Below are 14,911 nucleotides of genomic sequence, written 5' to 3'. Positions count from 1 at the left end.
CATCTGCCAATTACCAAGCTTTTATTTTACTCAATTGTAACACACAAATTTTAATTAAAATTAAAAAAAGACCTTCCTTTTTATAAAGTAACCTCTTATGTCCCCTTTGGTTTAGATTGTGTTCTCGCAATTAGAGTTAATTAGTTTACATCCCACTATCGTACTAGTTGAAACAGTCACATACTATCAACCGCTACACAACTATCACGCGATAGCCGAAAAGTTTACGAGATACTTTTGAAAATGCACGAATATATCTTATTTTCATTTCTATTTACGACAGCTAACTGTGCCAGTTATCAAAGATATGGTGAATCTAGTCAGTATTCCAGCTATACAACCCCCTCAAATAATTATAACCAAAACCAATACCCATATAAAACTAGCTATAGCGGCGATAGTGGTGGATTTTCCGAAGCGACTCACTATAACCGTGGCTATTCAACTCTAAGACCTGATATGTACAGCACTCCAACTTCGGGTAATGTTTATCAAAAGCCAAGCTACACAACGCCTAGTTATCAGTACGGGCAAGGTTATTATAATGGACAAAATTACGGCCAAGGAATAACTTCATACGAGATGCCGTTTTTGAAATATAATAGCGAGTACTGTGTGAACAGATCACCACAGAATGGTATTTACGTAAATGGTTTAACTGGAATGTGGTATGGTGTCGAATTCATTCAGCACTTAGCGGGAGATGCAAGACTCGATTATGGAAATACTTGCATTGTAATACATATCTCGGAGCCACGGGATAAGGTCAGTACGATATAATTAATTATACTAACAGTATTTAAAACGGGATATTTACCTTCTAAGACTTCTCGTGTCTCGTGAACACTACATTTGTAGAAAATAAAAAACATGGTAAATATCCCGTTATAAATACTGTTAGTAATAAAAATAACCAAGTTAATTTAAAATCTTATAATTAATTATATATGTAGAACTGTATTACTATTAATGAATATATGTATAGAGCTTTTTTCGAATATCGAATACGACTGAACAGGAGTTTATTTTATATATTAATATATATTTTAATGTTTTGCTTTGTTTTTGTAATCATTTAAAAATTTTGGATCGAATGACATGAATAGAACTTATTAGTTAGTTACTCATCTATAAATCTTTATTTATAGTTGATATTTGTGCGGGACTCGAACCTCGCTCGTATTTTGCTCACCCCAAACTTCGCTCCTGATGTATCTACTAAGCACAATAGCGTTTCTCTTTGTATTAGACAACACAACACTTAAGAAAACATTACAAATAGCTTAACAATTTCGAAAAATAAATTCTTCATACACTTGGGTTAAACTCCATGCAGTCGACAGATTAGTAGCTATCGTTTGACATAGTAATTTGAGAAAGGATTCGATTTGTTTATGCGTACTAGAAATGTCATAGGTTTACTGCTTACAGTTCAAAAAGCGATAAAAATAACAGATAGTAGCGTTAATGTATGACGATGTAGTCATTGTAAGTATCAGTATAATAGTGTGTCGATTGGTAAACGTCGATTTCAATATATTATAACCAGTTTCTGCCCGCGGCTTTGTCCGTGTGTGAGGGCGAGAGGGGGTGAGGGCAGGTGTTAGATATATTTAGCGGGATAAAATGTTCTATTCTAGCGTGATCCCTTCTAGCGTGATAAAGTAACAAACATCCATCAATCCAAACTTTTGCATTTATAATATAAGTATAAAATAAGATAACCGGCAAACGGTATATAATATTTAAACGTATAAAAGATGAGTATAAGTTTTAAGTGAAATTAAAACACTATAATTTTATTGTGTCTTTCAAACTTTGACAAAGTGCAGCGGTAGATTTTCAACGTAGGTCAAATGATTAAACATTTAATCTTGGTAATAACTCACAGATTGTGAAAATAACTTAATACTAATAATAGCGTCATTACCCATTATAACTTAAATGTTATTTATACGCTGTAGGTAACATACCTATTTTAATCTTTAAATGGTATATTACTATTTAAATAATCTTCTCTTCTATTCGAAAGATATTTATTAAAGTGAGACTATTTCTCGCTTCTTTAATAATCTTTTATTTTAGGAGTAATTTTGGTAATATATATAATTTGAAAAAAATACGTCGTGCTTAATTTACCGAATATGAGAAATAATTTTAAGTAAAGGTTTGGAGCAGCGTGGTGTAATGGCTACAAGCCTTCGTCCCAAAAGTTTTAAGCTAAAATTAAACAATATTTTTGTCAATGTAATCGATACTACGGTATTTTTATTGTTAACTTAGATTCGGATCTTTATTTAAATCTTCGTTTATCAGCTCTAATAATAACATTCCGCTCCGCAGCATATTGGGCTAGAAATGGAAAAATATAATAGATGATTTTCCAGATTAATTTTATATTTTAGTTAATATTATAGTCGTACTAATTAATTAATATACTAAAATTAGATAATTTATATTAGGGTAAATTAATTTGGGATTACGCTACAAATATTGATACCGTTATTTAAGTGTGCCTATTGTGAATATGTTACACTTTGTTCTATAAATAATAATAGGAATAAATTGGCTACAGCGTCACCGAGTCTAGTATTAATCTTCTCTCGGTTTCTACTATTAAACCATCGTCATATAAAAATATTGCGTGAATATGACCTCATCCGGTCAAGTGGTTCAAAAGTTCCACGATCACTAAAATACACACTAATTGTTTTTAAGAATCATCATATTTCTTGGAATACATAGAGATAACCGTAATGTAAAATAAAAACTTAATAACAATCTTCAGAACTTATTAAACATCCCTCGATGTTTAAAGAAAAATAATTTCGCTGATAGTAAAAATTGAAAATGAGCAAATCCAAATTTATGAAATGAAACCTCTTGTTAAAAAATAGTAATCGATGCTATAAAACTTCCTGATTTTTCCAAAAATGGATATTGTTTTGTTATTCTACACTCGAATTTTAACATTAGCTACATTACGGATTTTTCGTTAGCAAAAACATCGAAGGAAGATAAATCTCCTTTCCACACAAAAAAAACTATAACCACTCCATCTGGGCTCTAATCAAAGAAAGTTGGAGACCTTTTGTGATCTTTTTGTCAACACGACTTGGGTAAAACCATCCAGGGTTTTTTTTAAATTTCTGCCACGCTATTATATTATATAGGATTATATACTGTTATATTAGCTGATCCAAAGCAATATTAATTGATAACTTTCTTTAGGATATCATAATCTAAATAATTAAACTTCCTAGAGCTATTACACATTTAGACTAAATTTCATTTTAATTTATAGGCGACTAATCTGTTAGACAGAGTAAAAAAAGTTTCCCACTGATAATTTTCCTCAAGATTTTTTTACAAATAAACTTCTCCAGCGGTATCGGTTAAATGGAAGAAAGAGAAAAACTAATGTTTCAAAATGGTATAAGTTCAATGAGAATTTTAGGTGCCCAACTTGCTTTGCTGTATTGTCCATTGTCCATCCTGTATGTTCAAAAAAATTACGTGATTATTTTGAACTGGCTATATTCCTTTATGAAGTAGGCCATACCAAGGAGGCAAGAGACTCCATAAAATGAATAACAGATATTTAAAGAAGCAATACTACTAGATATACACGATTATATTCATCATCATCACCACATGACGATGATAATACATTAGGGATGTAATTGTAATTTGTGCATGCATGACCGAAAAAAAAGTTATTGTTAAAAGTGAAGTGTAACGGAAACACATTTTTTTATTTAAAAATATGTATTCATTAAACATGATCATATGTTTTTAAGAAATAATCGCCAGCTTATGGTAAAAAATATATTTAATATTTTTTTTTATAATATGTAATGATTACTTCCTTATATATAAAGGATACACTATTATTCTATGATTTATCGATAAAAGTATTCTAGAATCTATTGTAATAATCGACACACTATCTCGTCCTACTGCCGTTTGATGAAAATCGTCTAACAATGACAATTAGTTGCCTTCGTTTACATCTCGATTGTTGCGACGAATACCAGCTTCGATTATACCATAGACCTAGGAGTGTACGTAATCGACACGTTATAATGTTGTTGACATTTCTGTTATATTAGTAATTAAAACAAAATATCATTATTATACACAATTAAAAAAAAAAAACTACTTTTAACTTAAAATCATTGAGAGATTTACTTAATATTATTTTATATAAATCCGCTTTAAAAAAAATTATTCTAACGACTCATTCATAAAAGCTAATGTCTAGATTATAGAGATAAAATATTTATTAAATGAACACAGAGTTATTTATATTACGAGTTAATAAGACTAATTAATTTACGTCTAAGCCTTATCGTAACATCTTGCAGCCTTGTGATTAACTTCGTCCTTACGAGTGCACCTGTGACAATGAAGTCAGCGGTCCTTAAGTATTTTTTTCGGATAAACGACACCTCTGTGCGAACGTAAGGCTAAGGGTCAAATACGATAGCATCGACAATGTGAGTCAGGAGCGCTCGCGCAATACGGTTTCTACTGTCAGTTGCCTTCTATCGGTTATCCGCGCAATATTTGACGCACGTGCTGTAGCATTTGAGAAATGAAAAGATTTTAAAGATACCTCTAGTACGCTTCCATAATGTGTGTTTGAAAGACGAAAATAAATCGTGTGCTTTAATAAACTGAGATGGATGTTCAAGGTCGCACTTTATTGAAACTTCCTTGGATATTTCTTCTGTTTTTGTTCGTTTTAGCGGATGAAACAACAAATTCAACTGAAAGAAATAATTCAGTGACGTGCAATGTAGAACACGAATATGATGATATGGACGTAAGGAGCGTGATGGGGAAGTGGGGGGCAGTAGAGCTATACACGCACCTGACTCAGGAGGGTGTCAAAACGTATAAGACTTGTCCCAAGATTATAATATGGGAGACATTCGAAATTCCCCGTTCTACTTTCGGGGTACGTTTTCTGAATAGATAATCAAGTGATACGATTTCACATAACTTTACTATAATTATAAATATTTGTTTGTAAAATGTATCCGTGCAATTGTCAACTAAAGTCATACAATATACTAATAATACTTGTTGGTACAAATTTAATTTTAGATAAAAGAGTTGTTATTTTTACACAATATGTTTCATGAAGCTTTGATAGTAGAAATTACATTTATTCGCATATTATTTTACATATGGTGTATAATATTCAAGAAGATTTGAACACATAGTAGACCTAGATACACTTTTTCTAAATCAAAGTATTTAAGCATTAAACAGTCTTCAATAGAGATAAATAATTATTCATTTATAAACATAGCGCAGAATATAAATGTAAATACAAATTTTAAAGATGAATATTGCCAGTAGAAGTGTAAAACTAATAAAACGCTACCTTCAGAGCTAGTTAAAGTCGAACATATAAATGATTATGCATACACAATGTCCAATCTAAACACACCGCGACACCAATTGACTGAGTTCTTGACAAAGATGTAAAAATAACATAACATATATATATTTACATAATATAATTTATTTTGTAAAGTTTTTTCCATACAATAAAATCGAAAATGATTTAATACAGATATTTATAATTGATATATAATGCTTGTGTATAGTGTACATTATGTCGTTCGTACATTTATAATGCATGTAATGTCACATTATCTCCAGTGGGATTTCCAGTTTCCCAGCGTATTTGTTATTTTGATTTGCATTATCCGGCATGTCCCTTCCCGGTTCTCATTTCCCCCCAACTGCACTCACGTACCGAATTCGCATACAATTTTTAATGATGTACGAAATTGTATGTGGCATATACGATTTAAGTAACTTTGTTATGCTTGATAATCATATTATTTATGTGTATATTATGTATCTGCATTTTCAAAAGTAATAATGTAAAAAAAAAATAGAATGTTTATTTATTTTTCTTAGTATTTTTTTCACAGTCACCAAGGAGGTTTTAATGAGACATAATTTGGTCACGACATGTAGGTATTTTACCTACCTATACCCACCTATTTTTCGTTAATAAAAAAATATGAAGGTGAGGTGATCTTATCCCGACCTACGTGTTAGGCTGAATTGATAAAGAAATAAGTATTAAACTGGCCTTGTCTAGTGACCTCGTCAAAGAAAACATTAAAAGTATCAATTATTGCATAACAAAGATATTTCTGCTTCGTTGGATCCAAAAACGAAAACTACACAGTAATTCTACCATGACGCATGTACCTAATTATCTAATTATGGTCATACTTGTAAAGGCACATGTGTCTCTTAGATATTGTTTATCCAATTTCTAGATGCTATTGGAAGTGACCTGTGGCCTAACCTTAGTCGCCCACGTAAATTACACTTGAGTCATGTATCGGGTAGGTCAATCTGACTGACCCATTTAATCTTGTAGTCGAATTAAAACGTTCCCTTTACGAAATATGTTTTGTTAGGCCAATTAAGTAAATGACTAAAGATGTGATGAAATTAATTGGTGACACCCTAAAATGACGAATAACTAATTAGACATGGCATGTTAGATAGCCTTTTCAAAGGACAAGGAACCCATAGGTATTCGAAATTATTTCGATTATAAACAGGCTATTATGAAATAGATTTATTTCATTTAAATTAATTAGTTTTATATTTAGATAAAATGCTTTATTTTGAAAATCAATTACGAAAGTATGAACATATAGTTATAAATAAAACGTAAAAATGTTGGTGTACACAGAATGAAATTTTAAATTATGATCATATTTTTATGTATATTCAAGTAGAGGTCTCAGACAGTAATCTAATTTACCTTTAATATGATTCCTAATTAAAGAGAACAAGTTCTCTTTAGTTAGGAGAGCTCTTGTACAAATCATATCACTGATTTAGATCTGTATAACTAACACACCTTTGTCTAAGTTTTCAACGTATGACTAAATTTAATTTTTTTCATTTAATTTAATCTATTATTATTTACAAAAAACTCTAAATTTAAATTTAAATATTTTTAAATATTTTGAAACAATATTAAGAAGAAGGATATACAGAATGAAGATAAATTTATACGAGTATCAATTAATTAGGTCTTCACATTTTACAAGCGTAATCGCATAATCCTCTTACAGTAATACATTTTCGAATACTATCCGATATTCATCTAACAATCTAATAATAAATAAGGTAAAAAATAAATCCGACCTTCAACTGTCTATAAACATGATCGACGGCATTCAATATAGTGAATTAAACCATCTGCCTGTAAAACAGTGTGTTAGATCGCTTTCTGTAAACACTGGAGTAATGTAAATTTTTCTAGCTTTGAAGCTCAATATAGAAAACATCAACTACTTACGTTTATTTAAAATATTACCAGAAAAAAAATCTCGTTGAATTTCATTTTCAAAAGATGTATAGTCATGAGATAATATTAAATTTTTTCAGCCTTCAACCGAGAACCAGCTTTATCACGTGCAGCATATCAAGGAGAAGTTTCTGCGTGATAATCGCCATTTGCGGTTATTATGGGACGAAGCCGGACAGACTATTGAATACTCATTGTACTTCCGCAACGACTCTGCGGGCTACTGGCAGGTTTATGACGAACAAAATGGTAATAATAATACTCACGTATAAAAAATAATTGCCTTTCAAAAAATATATAATTATTCAAACTAAAAGCAAATTTAATAAAAGCTTGTTTACAAGGTAAAATAAACTCTAATTTGTTTATGTCTATTGTTTAAACTTTACAGTTTTCAATTTAAATCTTAAATCTTGACTTATTAGAAAATATATAAATTTATAATTAATTGAATAAATATTATTTCTAGGAACTCTAGCGTCCCGACCGTCGTATATGCATTTCAATGGAGCCGTTCAAGTTCTAAAAGCTGTTAACGATCACTTGGTCCTTAATTTCTGTCAAAAAGCATCTAATGGAGCACCAGCGCAGTTGTACACAGTTCTATTCTCGAGAGACCCCGGATCAATGTCCCGATGGGAGATCGAAGCGGTCCACGCTATGCTTCAAACTAAAAATCTTTCTGTCGCTTCCAGGCGGATGGTCTGCGGCAATAGCGCGGCAAAATCGACTATAAGTCTACTTTTTTCTATGATTTCATGTCTAATAGCGTACATTATTCGTTCGTCGTAAATTGTGCACAATTGCATTTATAAATATACCTAGTTATACTTATGAGAAGCAATAAGACTTTTAAAAAATAAAATTATGTTAGTGCTGTTATCGTTTTTTTTTTATAAAAATTTGTATTCTAAAATGAGCTACATTAATCATCATTCATTTAATTAGTAATAAGAAAATATAAAATTATAATACCAACGGAGAACTTACATTATATTTCATATATTGTTATATTTACGACTTTATCTCATGTACCTACATACATTATAATATATTTTGTATTAAATTCTATATAAGTTTTCTTTGAACATATTTCCGTTTTAATTTCTTTCAACGTTATATAAAAAACTGCTACGTTTAAGACTAGCATTTTGATTTGTTCATTACAAAACCATAACAATAATAACTATATATAAATCACGAGTGATAACATAATTCTTCGATTGATTGCAATTCCAATTTTCCAGGAGAAATTATTTTTCTTATTGATATATGTATGTGTGTTTGAATAAATGTATTTTTTGTGTCGTAAGCGTATTTAAACTATTTATTATATTGTGTTGGAATTTGTACACTTGAATGAAAGTTCCTGGCACTGCACCATCAACTTGATAATATTATTACACGGTTATTTATGGACATCGATTGAGGTAATCTATTCCAGATAGAGTAATTGAATATAGAACACATTTAAAAAGATAATAAAGCTATTATTCACTATTATAAATTGCTAACACTTACATATATTATAATCTATAAAGTATGCAACATATAATCATGTTTATTTATTATGTTAATTTTCCTATAACTTATGAACGATTTTCGTTTTGTTTCAAATGTCGTCACTCCGCTATTTAATATCAAATTATTATATAGATGGTCAATAATATCAAAGTGTCTTAATATGTATATGTAAAAAAAAATCATTAAAATAGATTTCATAATATTTATAGATTTTTTTGAAAATGTTGACTGTTGTGAAGTGTTTTGTAATTTTTATAAGATATTCAGAATAGGTAAATTCGTTCTCTATGGAAAATTTAAAGGATTGCTTTTTTAATCTATCAAAAATCAAATTAACATGATTTAATAGGTAATTTTCGTTATTTTAGCAAACTATTTATGATAACGACTAAAGACAGTATGATATTTTTAACGACAATATTATGTACGTACTTATGTATGTGTATGTAATAAATTTGAATGTTTTTTTTTTTTTATTTTGAAACGGTTTTAACGAAGAAATGATTAAAAACTTATAATTTTACATTACAATACTTGTTTTCCGTCCTAAAATCCATGTAAAAAATAAAATTAAGATTTATATATTTTATATTAATAAGCCATATGTTAGATATCAGTGTAAAGTAAAGAAGTTATTTAGTAAATACAATTACTGTGACAATAAAAATAAAATACACCAAAGATGTTTTATAAATGTAAGATTTAATATTTAAGAACCTTGTAAAATGATGCAGCACACTCAATACTAATATTTTATTAAGTATTTATTTGTAGTACCTATAGAATTATATTTATTAAATAAATAAATATGACAGATTTTGTCTTATTATATATTATTACTATAAAGTATGTATTTATGAAAATTACATTTTCCTTCACGTCACTTTAAAAAAATACTAAACGACAGTAATGTAAAATTTTCTAACAGCTTTTAAATTTTAATTAGTAGTTATATTTATTTTGTTTATTTAAATAATAATTATTATGTAAATAAACATAATTATAAGGCTTATAATTAATAAATACAAAATAAAATTAAAAATATGTACCCTTGTTCTCTCGTAGAGTAGAGTTTGCTAAGTTGTTCGGTTTTTGGGCGACTCTCTGCTTGTGAGGGCAAGATCAGGGTCGTCATAGCACATTCTTTAGCAAAATCTTTAGAATGGACAGATTTCTTTTTTTTAAAAGTTAATATTTTTTTATTCTTCAAGATTTTTAATTAAACTATCATCTGTCAATGTTGTTTACACCTTTAAAGACGTATCACTTTGTATGTTACCCAAGTCAGATATTAATTTTAAGTGCTTAGTGATAAGTTGATGGTGTAACTTTTCCAATAAATAAATAAACTGTCTAAAACTTACGTTAACATATTCAAAGAAGACAGTTTTTCTCTTAATACGTTTTTCTAGAGAAACGAATAGACGGGATGTTATATTATGGGACTATTACTGCAAGGTCCAGTGCACAAATATATAATTTAGAATTAGTGATAAATATTTGTGTTTGATATTTTTAGCATTTTCCTGCCTGAAAGCCGGAGCCACAAGTCCGGCTTTCTCTGTTTTCCTGACATAATATGATGTATCAAAGTTTGTGATATTTCAAGATATTGGCTGTCCGCGTGTCAGGAAACCATTTTAAGTACATAATTTATTTCGTTGTGTCGAGACTAATTCCAAAGAAATCAATTAGTACAGGAATATCGATGGTGTCAAAGGGCCTTTTAATTAAACTATTAAGAGTTAAGTGACGTTGAAAAAATTAGCAAAAAGGTTCTACATCCTCTTCACATAAACGTAGCGTCAATTTATAATAAGTATCTAATACTTATTATAAATTGAATGTTAAGGTTAAAAGTTACTTTTATAACAAAGATTAATACTTTCTAAGATGTAAATGTGAATTACTTGGTACGTTTCAACTTGCCAACGAGTTTTCTGGAGTTAGGTCGGATATGGGACCGCTTTGTGACACAATCACGCTGCGTTGCACAAAATTATCTTTGCAAAATGATTTGACATTTTTCTTATTATTTTTTTTTTTTCATAAATTCGTAAAATTTTTAGAGCTATACGAGAGGAGACTATATATTAAACTAGAGGGGACATACATATAACATACAGCTGAATATTTTCCAACTTTAGAACATTATAAAATTAAAATTAACCTCCTGTACCTATATGTGGGCTTCTTCTGCTTTTGTGGAGAAGTCTTGAGCTTATTCCAACGCGCTGCTCAAATCTCGATTGGTGAATAAACACCTGTCAGAATTTCATCCGATATATGCAGGTTTCTTCGCGCAAAACGCTGCTGAGCTGGCCCAGGTATGAACTTACAATATGTTACTATTCTCGTATTCTTGCTACCGAACGACTTCGGCTCATTACGCTGTTTAATAATTGTAATACTATTTTTACAATCTCCTAGTCATATACATAGAAATATATCATGTGAATTAATACCATTTACTCATTAAAGCAGAGAGCTCAAAGAAAGCCTTCTCGTTACATTCCCACCCCGCGCCCACTTCAAAGGGGAGGTATGACGTCATTATACTAAAGCCACACTGACATTTAGCCTTGAAGTTAGAAGCCATTGGAATATCAACTTAAATAGCAAATCATAAGATTTTAAATTGGCTAACAAATTTCTTAAATGGAATAGATAAATACGAGTAGTTGTAAATTGGATCACAAACGTTTGTCGGATTAGTTAGCGAAGAATGTTTGAAACCCGTTGGATATTTTTAAATTAATAATATTGTATAATAAAATTAAAATTTTATAGTTATTACGTACTTATTGTTAGTGTAACTCAAAGATTACGTGGCAATTTTATGAAGATAAATGACATGTACAAACACGACAAAATGACTATCATATTAATAAATAATATACTGTATTAACACCCTGTTTACCTCATAATATATTTAAATGATTATGAGACAGCAAATTTTATAAAACAATAAATATATACTATTTGTTTAACTCTTATCGCTTCCCGTGTGCTTTTTGTCTTGTTTATGTAAAATATATCTTTAAGTACAAGTCCAGATTATAAAACGCTTGAAATGAATATTTATTAATATTGCGTGACAATGAAATTTCTCTTTAAGTTTTCAATATTTATTGACCGAAAATTTCATCGAGAAATATTCATATACACAAAACATTGCTAATGAATACTGCCTTCCATCCATTTGAAAATACTATAATCCAACAATTTACCAATGTGGTTGATAACAAGTAATGAGTCGAATCGATATTTTACAGATTTTTAATCATCTTTTTATTCGCATTAGTATTAACTACGCGAATTGAATTTGCTCTTTGTATCAATCTTCACTGGCTTACTCAATTTCTGACTTTAAAACAAACACGTTCGGTGGTTAAATAAGTGGGTGGAAGCAGATCTACACATTGCCCAATACTTTATATAAATATTATAGACTCACAGCTGCCATCTCCACTTTTACGGGTAAAATTTGTACATAGTTTCCTGTCATATTTCCTACTTTAAATTTTAAATTTCCAAAAATACTTTCTTAGCGGATGCTTACTTTCTAAAATAAGCCCATGTTCCACATTTTATATTTATGGAATAAGTAAATTTATCTGTTGTTAATCTGTTAAAATGACTACACTAAAACAAAAAAAATCTAATTAAAAAAATTACTAATCACTACATATCATAATTCTTACGTAAAATTTCTTATCGAGCGATATTTATTATCTAAATTTTAGTAAAATAAAAGGGGTATTCTTGGATTTAATTAAAGATCAACTTAAATTATTTTGTTTTTATTATTTTCGTTGTTCTATGAATACGTACTCTAGATAGAATTATGCGCTTGACATGTGAATGTTACATTACGTGATAAATTTAACCATACATTTACATTATATACATATATACAACTCAATTAAATATTTTAACATAATAGGGTATAGAGGAAATAATATAATTGATTAGTTATTTTAAAAAAAAAAGCAAATTTAAATGTCATTACGTTTTTTAAATACGACTAAACCAATTGTAATGTAAAACTAACAAAGGATACATAATAGTAGAAGATATTAACATTCTTCGGGTAATAATTTGACAATTTCGTGGGGATCTGAGTAAACGATGTTGTTATTGTTATCGAATGCTAAACCAAAAATATTCTTGATATGAGCAATTTTTTCGAGTGTATCGTTTTCTTTATTCACAATAAAAATCCCATTTTGACCACTAAAATGAGCTACACCTTTGTTATCTATTTCGATTGCTCGATATATTTTGGGTCCGTCGTAATGAATACGATGGTCGGTACCGTTTTTGATCCTGTACAGGCCGGTTTCATTTGTAATAAACATATCGTCATCGCCATCAATCGCAAACTGAAATATTTTTTCGTGTATGACCTTTTGATGTTCGATTTTTATTTTAGTTTTATCGTGTTCGCACTTGTATAATTTCTGCGATGGATATTCAATGAAATATAGATGGTGTTTAAAAAACATATCCCAAATGTTATGGTGGCTTATAACTTTTTCTACTTTACTACCATTAGTTTTGAGGTGCTGCTTGTAGATGCCTTCACTGCCTCCGAAATAAACGAGATTATCTTTATTGTCAATGGCTATTGCAAATCCATTTTCTACGCTGGGTAATACTTTATGTTTTATATGACCTTTTTCAATATATCCAATTTCGAAGGAGTCTTCATCGTCTTTGCCTGTGTTGTAACTGAAGAATATTTTATGGTCTCCGTGATCATAGGCCAATTGATAGGGACGATTCAATCCAATGCCTATGACATCTTTTTTGTGAAATTTGTCGTGAACGTGTATCCCTTCACATTTTTTTTCGGTCGATGTTTCGCTGTCGTTCGACTTGGCGGAGGTTACACATATTAAACAAATTATTAGTAGAAATTTCATCACCGTTTTTTTTCTTCTTGGGTTTTTTTTTGTTTTTAGTAAATTATGTTTGCGAGTATTGGTCACGTTCGTTATTGTTCCACGATATATCACAATGTGACATGAACGCAAATGAGAGCATGGACCAATTAGTTGAAATCGATTCAATGGGCGTCTGTTCCTGCTGTTATTGCATAATTATTAGATGATAAGCAAGTCACGTTCTGTACAAATAAAAACGTGGTTTTAATTTGCGATTCTCTTCTGCTATGTAAACAATTTGTTATCTCGATTTATCTCAGACATATAATAATATACGTATATGTTTATGAGTTTTAATTTGATCACCCAATAAGTTTTGCTTTAAATTAAAAAAAAAACGTGTTGTTAATAATTACAAGGATTGCGAACTTTGATTTTAAATTTGATTTATATTATAACACCGTCGAATTCGCGACCCCTTTTATAGGATTTTCTTTCACCCTTCGTAGTACTTACCAGGATATCATAGAAATGAAGAGATATTTCGTAGCTAGAAAGGGATAGATAGCTGTATCGATTTCCTTTTAATACAAAGAGGGCCGTCCCACTTACGAGTTTCCCCACCGTCACGCCCTACTCACCCTCAAAAATCACCCCTTCAATACAGAATGTAGTTGTATGTGTCGGGAGTATGACGACAATGTTTTAAATATAATGCTTGTAATATTTTCATTTCATACAAATTCATATTAAGCATTACAATTATTTCGAGCTTTATAATAAATAATTATTTATGAGCCTACAATTATTTATAATGACTTTAGAAACTAGCCCAAGGCTTAAAAATAAAATTTATAAAAAGTTCGGACTGTAATTTATTAAAATAACATAAAAACAATTATCCTATGTTTTTAGAATCAATGATTACCTTATTTTTTTAATTAAATCAAATTTACAAATATATAAATAATACAATAATATTTTTTAAAATTATTTTTAGTTTATTGAAACTTAATATTTACAGACCTTTCGAAATGATAGTAGCGATATTTAATTTAATATATTTAGAAACATGGCTAATATAAACATAAAATATCGCCACAAATAAAGAATGGGTGTTACTGCTTATTAAAAAAGT

The 14,911-nt window shown here is 29.6% G+C and overlaps 2 protein-coding genes across 2 annotated transcripts; one reads left to right on the top strand and one right to left on the bottom strand.

The window, feature by feature from the left end:
- The first annotated feature begins 194 nt into the window (after positions 1 to 194).
- Positions 195 to 8,242, top strand: LOC125074679. The gene is made up of 3 exons (XM_047686062.1): positions 195 to 765; positions 7,441 to 7,609; positions 7,830 to 8,242. The coding sequence occupies exons 1-3, from the start codon at positions 244 to 246 to the stop codon at positions 8,150 to 8,152; spliced, it is 1,014 nt and encodes a 337-aa protein (XP_047542018.1). The 5' UTR covers positions 195 to 243; the 3' UTR covers positions 8,153 to 8,242.
- Positions 8,243 to 12,671: 4,429 nt separating this feature from the next.
- On the bottom strand, positions 12,672 to 13,944 carry LOC125072255 (ommochrome-binding protein-like). Its single transcript, XM_047682796.1, has one exon. The coding sequence runs from the start codon at positions 13,810 to 13,812 to the stop codon at positions 12,964 to 12,966; it is 849 nt and encodes a 282-aa protein (XP_047538752.1). The 5' UTR covers positions 13,813 to 13,944; the 3' UTR covers positions 12,672 to 12,963.
- Between the last annotated feature and the right edge of the window lie 967 nt (positions 13,945 to 14,911).

Source organism: Vanessa atalanta, chromosome 2 (assembly GCF_905147765.1).
Source record: "Vanessa atalanta chromosome 2, ilVanAtal1.2, whole genome shotgun sequence".
In the NCBI taxonomy this organism is placed as follows: domain Eukaryota; kingdom Metazoa; phylum Arthropoda; class Insecta; order Lepidoptera; family Nymphalidae; genus Vanessa; species Vanessa atalanta.
Note: the sequence above shows the minus strand (reverse complement) of the source record. Positions and strands in the feature narration are given on the sequence as shown.